The following is a 9,508-nucleotide window of genomic DNA, read 5'->3' as shown; positions in this document are numbered from 1 at the left end:
AGAGAAAAGATTCAACCCTTGCCAGGCTAGGTGGGCCCTATTCTTTACACGGTTCCACTTTCAAATATCCTACCGCCGCGGTTCCAAGAACACAAGAGCCGACACCTTATCCCACCTTCAAAGACTAGAAGAAACCCCAGAAGAGTCAGAGACCATTTTGCCCACAAGATTATTTATCAACCCGATTCAGTGGGATCTAGATGAATTACTCCGAAATCAACCCATTCCACCCATGCGTCTGGCAGGGAAAGATCTAAATGTCAGAAGACCACCGTATGCCCCTCATCTCCGCTGTGGGAACCGGTCATACATGAATCAGTAAGACACTTTCCACTCTTCAAAAGAAGTACTGGTGGGCGAGAATGCTGGAGGATATCAAGGAATTCATCCAATGATGTGCCCTTTGTGCCATTACCACACACAAAGTGACTTCGTCAGTGACCGCCCAGCTTCGGATGGTAATGCTTGCATCCTTGTGGCCATAGATAAATTCTCCAAGGCATGTAGACTGATTCCCCTGAAAGCCCTACCCACAGCCTTTGAAACAGCAGAACTTCTGTTTAATCATGAATTTCGGAATTTTGCCATTCCAGAAGACATTGTTTCAGACAGGGGGCCTCAGTTCATTTCCAGGGTTCGGAAGTTCTTCCTTGCTCTGCTCAACGTCACAGTTAGTCTCACTTCTGGCTACCACCCACAGGCAAATGGGCAAATGGAACGCAAGATCCAGGACATCAGCCGCTTCCTCAGGACCTTTTGCCACCTTAACCGAATATGCCCAAAATTCCCTCCAACAAACATCTAGCAACTTAACTTCGTTCCAATGTATTCTTGGTTATCAACCTCCCCTTTTTCCATGGTCTGGAGAGCTGTCTGATGTTCTCGCAGTGAACACCTGGTTCCGTAACAGCGAGAGAGTCTGGAACCAGGCACACCACCACCTTCAACAGGCTGTAAATGCTTCGCGGATGCTCACCGTAAGCAAATCCCTACCTACCAGTCTGGCTAACTGGCCCGAAGTACATAGGACCATTCCCGATAGAACGACAAATTAACCCCGACCCCTACCGACTCCAACTTCCTGCTCAGTACCAGAACTAACTTTCAAATCTCCTTGTTGAAACCCCATCTCTTACCTGTTTCTGTTCCCTCTGCAGACCCGGTCCCTGACGACGACCCCCCGTTGTCATCGCGTCCATCGACGCTGAACCCATCCACACAGTGAAGGAGATCCTGGAATCCCAGCGTCGTGGAGGGTGGTTAGAGTTCTTGGTAGACTAGGAGAATTATGGACCAGAAGAGAGGTGTTGGGTGCTTCGCCAAGATATTCTCGACTCAAGTCTGTTCACAGAGTTTCACACTTCACGCCCAGCATGACCCCAAGGCAGACCCCCACGACGCCGGGGAGTAAGGTCCGCTGTCGCAGACCCTGGAAGGGGGGGTAGTTTCAGGGACCGGGCAGACCCAGTCCCACCCAATCCACAACGCTCAAACTCCCCAGAGTACTAATCCCACTATGTCTCTAGTGTACTATCCTGACAGTAGTGGAGCTGTATATATTGTGCTGTATGCAAAGGTCAAGCATGTGGCCAAAAAATTTAAAGATTATACTAAAGCATTTGGAACAAATGAATCCATGTTAAGTTTTGCACTGGACACACGTCAAGTTCACTGTGTGAATAATTAAATTAAATAAAAAATATTTTAGACTATTTGTCACATGTCAATTAAACAAGACTAATACAACAAATCAAAACAAATTCATAATAGAAATCAAAATTGCTCATGGATTTTGTAGTGGAGCTGTATATATTGTGATGTATGCAAAGGTCAAGCATGTGGCCAAAGAATTTAAAGATTATACTAAAGCATTTGGAACAAATTAATCCATGTTTAGTTTTGCACTGGACACACGTCAAGTTTACTGTGTGAATAATTAAATTAAATAAAAAATATTTTAGACTATTTGTCACATGTCAATTAAACAAGACTAATACAACAAATCAAAACAAATTCATAATAGAAATCAAAATTGCTCATGGATTTTGTATTATCTTTGATGTCTTCAATTATCAAAGATTTTAATCTAGAAAATATATTATAGAGACACTATCATATCATATCATATTTATATCTTTAAAATGCCTTAAAATGTGTCGAAAGTCTGCTTTATTGTCAATTCTTACACATGTACAGTACATATAAAGTACATACAGAGAACTGAAATTCTGTTACTCTCAGACCGTTGGTGCATGCAGATAACACTAACAGTAGAGCATAACAATGCAGATTACATATAAAATACAACTATACAAAAAAGGGAAAAAAATAAACTAAACAAAGATGAATAAAGCAGGACAGATGCAAACAAGTGACAAACAAATCAAGCAGATATAATGATTGTAGTGCAAAAGAACTTATTCATAATAGATGACAAACATTAACCTCATCTTGGCCGCAGGTGTTACTGCTGAAAACACCCTGTTAAACGGTTCTAGTCAGCAACGCTTCTGTTGACCACTGTAGTGAAAAATAAATGTAGAGTGTGAAATGAAAACCTGAGAAGAAAAATAACTGATCACAGCCACATGATCACTAAACTAAATGTGTGAACTTTAGTCCCATCAGTTTACATTTCATTCTGCTCTTAATTTGGTCTGTATCCCTAATCATGACTATTTTTACCCATAGTTGCATTCATTGCAGTTGAAGCCCATGATTAACAGATGTTTGGCCTGATCAAGTATCAGCTGTTACAATCTGATTCAGTGTTGTTGATTCAGGTCACACAAACCACACTCAGCAGTACTACATCAGTTAAATGACTTGTGAAACAACAACAGATGAGTTTAATACACCAATCTGATCTGAATTACAAAATCAAAATATGCAAAACAAAACATGCATTTTTGTGCAAATATAGTATAGCTGAGAGAAGAACTCCAAGCACTGAGACACCTTCGCCTTAAACACGCTGTGGTTTACTGTGCTTCTGCAGGAACAAACATTGGTTAACATGTTAACATTGTCAGACTAAACTGAAGCTCTCAGCTGCCACAGGTGGCTAAGCTTGCATGTGAACATGAGAGAGAGAAGAAGTGTGAAACCCAGAGCAGAAACGGACCAGCGCTTTGGAAAGTTTGTTTTTCAGACCTGCTTTATAGAATAACATTACGTTAATAACATAAATTATCGAACAGCTGTGTTTATGTGTACTTGAATGTCACAAGGCCTGATATGTGCAAACAAATTGTGGAGGTGTATATTAACTATTCAGTATATCCATAATCTGTATATAAATAAAGGAATCCTACATTATTTTATGATTAATGTGATCACTGATCACTGCCTTTTGATTTCAATTTAGATTTGCAGAGGTCATCATCACTAGAAGCTCCTGTGAAAATCTCAGTATATTATTCAGCAGTCTGTGTATCTGATCAGGAAATACTGACAGACCTATATCTAGACTAGCAGCTCACTGAACTCTGATTAAATGCTTTTAAATGTCTATCATGATGGTGATTGAAATCCTTTGTTTCCAGAGACTCATTCATGGATTCCTCGCAACAACAATGTGCTTTTAAAATACAATGTGCATTGTTTTCTCTCTTCTCTTCTGTGGTGCATATGTCCACAAGTTCATAGTCTGTGTTTCCTGAAACCACAGATCCAAACGAACATTAGCAAGCTGCGTTGCAAACATGTGTGGTTGAACTGCGCATCTCCACCTGTGGTTAGAAGCAGAGCTCGTCACCGCTGGGCTGTGTTTTATTCAGAGTTATGCCCTATGCCTTTTGAAGACTTCACCATCCACTTTGACAGATTTGGAAAGCTTAAAGTTCTTCTTACGTAATTTACATAGTTATTTTTGAAATAAAATTGAATAGTTCAATTTTAACGAGCATGATTTAAGCGTGATTATCAAAACTGTGCTCCCTTTGTAGTGCACTCCGAAAACATTTAGGCCATTTTGAACACAGCCGAGGTTTGTAAAGAAAAGTGGGTTTATTATTTAAGCTACAAGCAAAAATAATTTCCAAAGAAAGATTTCTCAAAGAACTGTACTTCTAAAACATATATGTTAAAGGTTTTCACTTGTTTGATAAAGTTATCTGAAGCATACTGTAGCCTACATAGCCTTAATACAATTGTAATGAGCTGTAAGAGGCTTGAGTTGTATACACCATACTGTCTGTCATTTCAGTGACCCATCTACATGTTCTCTTTCAATCTATGTGTCAGAATCTTTGTTAAACTTGTCCCTCCCAAAGACTCTGCTGGAGCGCCAACTAGTGAGTGAACATGGAAAAACAACAACATATTTTACAATGTCATCAGTCAATAAAAGAATCAGTGTTTGTCCACTAGAAGACAGTATTTAATACGTAGACAAATCATGTAGACACTTACAGATCAGTTATCTTTATGTCAACATTTATTTAAATGACTAACAAATGAGAATAATGCAAACAGAAATGAATAATCCGTGGCTCAACAAAATGTAGTGTCCTAAAAAAATGTTGGTATAAGTGCAATAAGGCATGTTCATCAGTCAAGTACTTCAGTATGGATATAAACAAAATCACTTTAAAACATCAATCCATTCATTTTCCAAACGGCTTGTCCTCAATCCCAGCGCCTTGGTCCACATGTGAGAGAAACTTCCTGGATGGATAGCCAGCACATCACAGCTAACACACACACTCACACACACACACACACACACACACACACACACGCACACACGTTTGTTTTTGTGAAAAGTGGATTCATCCCATAGTCATAATGTTTTTTACACTGTACAAAATGTATGTATGGCCCTACCCCTAACCCTAACCCTCACAGGAAACTTTGTGCATTTTTACTTTCTCAAAAAAACTCATTCTGTATGATTTATAAGCATTTTGAAAAATGGGGACACAGAAAGGCCCTGTCACTAGCTGGGACTGTGACCGGGAAACTTCTTATTTTTAAGTATAATTATTTAATATAGCAGAAAAAAAGAAGAAAGTTTACCATTTAAATGAAATGAAAAGTCAAAATACTGAACGAATATAAAGTAGACGGTTAATTACTACAATGAGAGTCACATAGACTGAAGTTGAGTAACACTGAAATCTGGCACTGACGGTCAAATAAGTTTCTGAAATTATTTTTTCATTCCTGTCTCTTTTATACAGAATGAATAATTAAAAGTTCTGTTCTCTCACAATATTACAAACATGCATAACTCAAAAGAAGACAAGTTATACAACGAACAAAGAGTCGTGCAGGTTTGGGGCGACGTGATAAAATGATAAATGATGACAGAACAGCGGAACTGTGTTCTGAGATGAGTTCAAATGTTGATGATGTCAGAGTGATTCACCCTGGTGGGCGTGTCTTATCTCATCAAACTACACTCATCATGAGCTGCTCATTCACTCCATCCACATCCTCTTTACTCAGCAAAGGCATCTCTGCAGTCTCTGATTCATTCACTCTGTTTCCTGTGGAATCAGCCAGAAAAACACAGACAACGGCATATTAAACAGAAAGAAGATTTCTAAAGGTCAAGTACGTATTATTATATTGAAATCCTTGATTTAATTACCAAGGACTGTAAGAGTGTATTCCCTATTTATGTTTCTTTTCTTGATGCTGCTGATCTGTAGTTGATAGACTCCAGTGTCACTAGTTCTAACGTTTCTGAAGATGAGATCTCCTGTTAGATGGACCAGCTCCAGTCGGTCTCTGAATCTCTCATCATCACCGTATGAAGTCTTTTTAAAGTCTCCATTCATCCCAGTTGCAAGAGGTTTACCTTCACAGCTCCACTGCACCTGCTCACCTCTTTCTATGAGAATTTCAGAGTAAAGACGTAAATATTCACCCTCCATCACTGACACAGTCTTGGGACCAAACATACCTGGAGAACAAAATACTCAGTTACTCAGATATAAAACTTGACACACTTATATGGTCATTTTTTTATCTCAAGGAAACGCATCTTGATTTAGAGTTTTTTGTATTGGAAAACAAAACACATTTTTGGAATGCTGGCTTTGAAACGAGGGTGATTAAATTATGACGATATACATTTTTAGGTGAACTGTCCCTTTAAAAAGATTAATTAAAATTAATTGCATAAACATTCTTTAAATTCACAGATACAAACTGATTCTAAAAGCATCACATGATCACTCTTCTTCACAAAGACCTTCAAATGATAAACTGAGAGACAATTACTCACCATTTGTAACAACTTTGAATGTCTTGTAATAGGTTCCTTGGCTGCTGCAGCTGATCTGTAGTTTATAATGTCCACTATGTTCATATTTCATGCGCCTGATGGTCAGATCTCCAGTCCTTCTGTCCAGCTTCAGCCTGCCTCTGAATCTCCTATCAGGACCATCAAAGGTCTTTCTGGATCCTCCCGTCATCTGAGCAATGAGAGTCTCTTGATCTCCAAACAGCCACACGATAAGCTCATTTTTCTGTATTCCTTTAGTAAAACGGCTGAGAGTAATATACCTTCCCTCCATCACAAATTTAGTCTCCTCTTCAACTGTGACAGTAGCACAGAGAACGAGAAAGGTGTTAAACTTTAAGCTTCATAGATAGAAAATAAGTAAAGCTGAAAACAGACAGAGAGATTCTTTACACTGCTTCAAGTGTCTCTCCTTTGTCCCGACTCATGTTAACACACATTTATGTTTAATGTATTTCAAAGGGAAATTTTGAATCTTTAATCTTACATTTCCAAAGACTGGAATTAAAGAGTTAAGAAGCTTGACCTGAGTTAACTGTAGAAGAAAGACTATGGATGAAGACTAGAACTGGCCATAACCGCAGACGTTAACACCGAATATCTCTTCTGAAACTCCGCCGCTACATTTCATCTGTAGTTCATAAGATCCAGAGTCTGTGGTTCTGGTGTTTGTGATGGTCAGAGATCCAGTCTGATCCAGCGTCAGTCGGTCTTTGAACATCCCATCGGCAAACTCAGATATCTCTCTGGCCCTTCTCTGATTTCAGCGATAGAAACCCTCTGAGGTCCAAACTTCCACAGGATCTCATCGCCTCTCTTAACTTTGATATCAGGCTTTAGCATGACAGTTTCTCCTTCCATAACTGAAACTGTACTTACTTCATGTGTCACAGCGGCACATAGAAACAGAGAAATAAGTATCATACATGAGTTTGCCGATGAACATGTAAGTAACACTGACAATCACACATAGAGTGGTGATGTCCAAAGTATTTCATCATTATACACTTAAACAAAATGTTCTCCTGCTGTATCAGCTACTCACACTTCTTCATCAGAGAAAAAGCAGCGATAGCACATCATATCAATAGCTGCAGCTGCAAACACCAGCAGAACAACAACTGCTATTCCTGCTTTAGCACCTGGAGACAGACCCGCAGCTGGAATATAACGAAAGACAGTTATTAGTGTGACTGCGAGTGAATAAACTGGTAACACACTTGTAGGCCTATATGCCAACTAATAATTATTTACACCCTGGAGTAAGTTGCCAATTGCATCTACTTGGATATTTATATTATAGTGATCCCTGTGGCCCATTCCCAACAACAGCATGACTTTGAGATTGTGGAAATACATTGCACATAACATCTTAAAATACTAGCTTGTTGCACTTTAAATCTCAGTTTAAGAACAACAACCTGAAATATCTAAATTACTCAAATAATAAATGTCCTCACCATAGACAGTAAGACTGAATGTCATATATGAGGCTCCACTGTTTCAGTGTACCTCTAGTTTATAAAGTCCTGAGTCTGTGGTTCTTGTTTTCTTGATGGAGAGAGATCCAGTCTGGTTCAGCTGCAGTCTGTCTCTGAATATCTCATCGTTGGGATATGAGGTCGCATTTGCATTGATTTCAGCAATGACTGGGCTGATATCTCCAAACCACCACTGTATCATTGTAAATCCCTGTGTTTGATTAAGATCAGGGTTTAAAGTGACAGAATCTCCCTCCATCGCCAATACTGACTTTACTTCATCAGCAACATACACACCTGAGGAACAAACAGAAACAGACCTATAGTAACAAGGAAGGTCTTATTCAGAACAGCATTGACAAAATAATGAGAAAAGAAGTTGATTTAGAATCTAACGACAATCTACATTTTATGTTTATTTAGCAGACGCATTTATGCAAAAAAGGGAAATATTAAAATGTGAAAATGTTAGAATTTTGGCATTGATTGTTTTGTCTTGATTTTAACACTGATTTTGGATTTCAACCAAGGGCCTACCAACCAGTTATCATACTCGAACAGTTTCCGACAAAACTGTATTCATTAAAATTTTAAGAATTTTGGTCTTTAAGAAAACTGCATATTAGCATTGTGAACTATTATGAACTAATCCATAAAAATACAATAAAGCCAACAAAGCCAAGGGCGTGGGTTCGATTCCCGGGAAATGCGTGAAATGTTCTAATGCATAAATATTCTTAAAGTGTTTAAAAGTCTTCAGTCAATAACTTTCCACCCAAACTCTGTGTTAATGCATTGTTATAGTCCTATCAAGCAATCGAAGTCCGATGTCGCAGATTTATTTTAACTGGTTTGCGTCAGGATGCAGATTTTAAACTGCTAGTTTAAATTAAACAAGATCTTGGGAACGTGCTTTACGTTTTATTTAAGTACCCAAGAGTTTTTAAACAAGGAGAAAATGAGCTATTACAAAAGTGAAGAAGGACAGGCGAAATTGTAACTGGATTTTAAGGAATAAGAGAACATCAATATTAAGTGCTCAGAGTGAAACCGAAAGTGTTAAAGAATAAACATAAATCACACTTACCGCACATTAGAAATAAAAACAGAAATACGTGTAAAGTGCTCGTCATATTGTTGTAGATTCCGAAGAAATATGATTTCGATGAATTGTAATACTGAACCACACCCACCCGACTGACAGCGACAATAGCTACCCACTAAAGTCCAGCAAAGAGGGGTTTTAAGCTATTAATGCTTAATTAATCCAACGAAAAGGGAAACTCCAAGTTTATTTTTCCAACATCTGAAAGACTGTATGAAGTTCCTATGGCGGCAGGCAGCAACCACACACACGCACACACACACACACACGCGCGCGCACACACACACGATCGCTAAATATAATAGTGCATTAGCGCCATCTGCTGCTTACATTGACCAAAGGCAACTTTATTGGTATGAGACAAAAATACAAATACAGAAAACGATAACAAACACACAAATAGATAAACAATTATAAAAGAGAAAATTAAGTTGAAGATTGTGAATTGAAACCCATAATAATATAATTAAATTTGAACAAAAAACACGGAGGTAGGCTATAACTGTGCAAGCTGTGGAGGTGTTGATGTTTTGATTCAAAAAACCTTTTGAAGACTTTGATGTCTCACATTTGGCTTTGAAAAGTTGTTTTGTTTGCTTGGAATTTGCCAACATTTCAGGGGTTGATTAAAAAAGAAAAGGGGATAAATGTTTTGTTGTTATTGTTTTA

The 9,508-nt window shown here is 38.4% G+C and overlaps 1 protein-coding gene across 5 annotated transcripts; it reads right to left on the bottom strand.

Annotated features, from left to right (window-relative positions):
- Positions 1-4,117: 4,117 nt before the first annotated feature.
- Positions 4,118-9,105, bottom strand: LOC113092164 (uncharacterized). Of its 5 annotated transcripts, XR_003287528.1 has the most exons (8): positions 8,822-9,105; positions 7,714-8,031; positions 7,299-7,413; positions 6,780-7,131; positions 6,517-6,550; positions 6,236-6,425; positions 5,597-5,911; positions 4,118-5,492 (listed from the first exon to the last, which is right to left on the bottom strand). XR_003287528.1 is itself a non-coding variant. In XM_026257777.1 (7 exons), exons 5-7 carry the CDS (start codon positions 6,525-6,527, stop codon positions 5,395-5,397), a joined length of 705 nt encoding a protein of 234 aa, XP_026113562.1. In that variant the 5' UTR covers positions 6,528-6,550; positions 6,780-7,131; positions 7,299-7,413; positions 7,714-8,031; positions 8,822-9,105; the 3' UTR covers positions 4,118-5,394. The 5 variants fall into 5 exon arrangements, 3 of the variants coding, with proteins under 3 accessions (XP_026113562.1, XP_026113561.1, XP_026113563.1); XR_003287527.1 differs by having other exon boundaries at positions 6,517-7,131; XM_026257777.1 differs by having other exon boundaries at positions 6,236-6,550.
- Positions 9,106-9,508: the final 403 nt, after the last annotated feature.

Source organism: Carassius auratus, unplaced genomic scaffold, assembly GCF_003368295.1.
Source record: "Carassius auratus strain Wakin unplaced genomic scaffold, ASM336829v1 scaf_tig00214501, whole genome shotgun sequence".
NCBI lineage: Eukaryota > Metazoa > Chordata > Actinopteri > Cypriniformes > Cyprinidae > Carassius > Carassius auratus.
The sequence above is the reverse complement of the archived record's forward strand: the minus strand, read 5'-3'. Positions and strand labels throughout refer to the sequence as shown.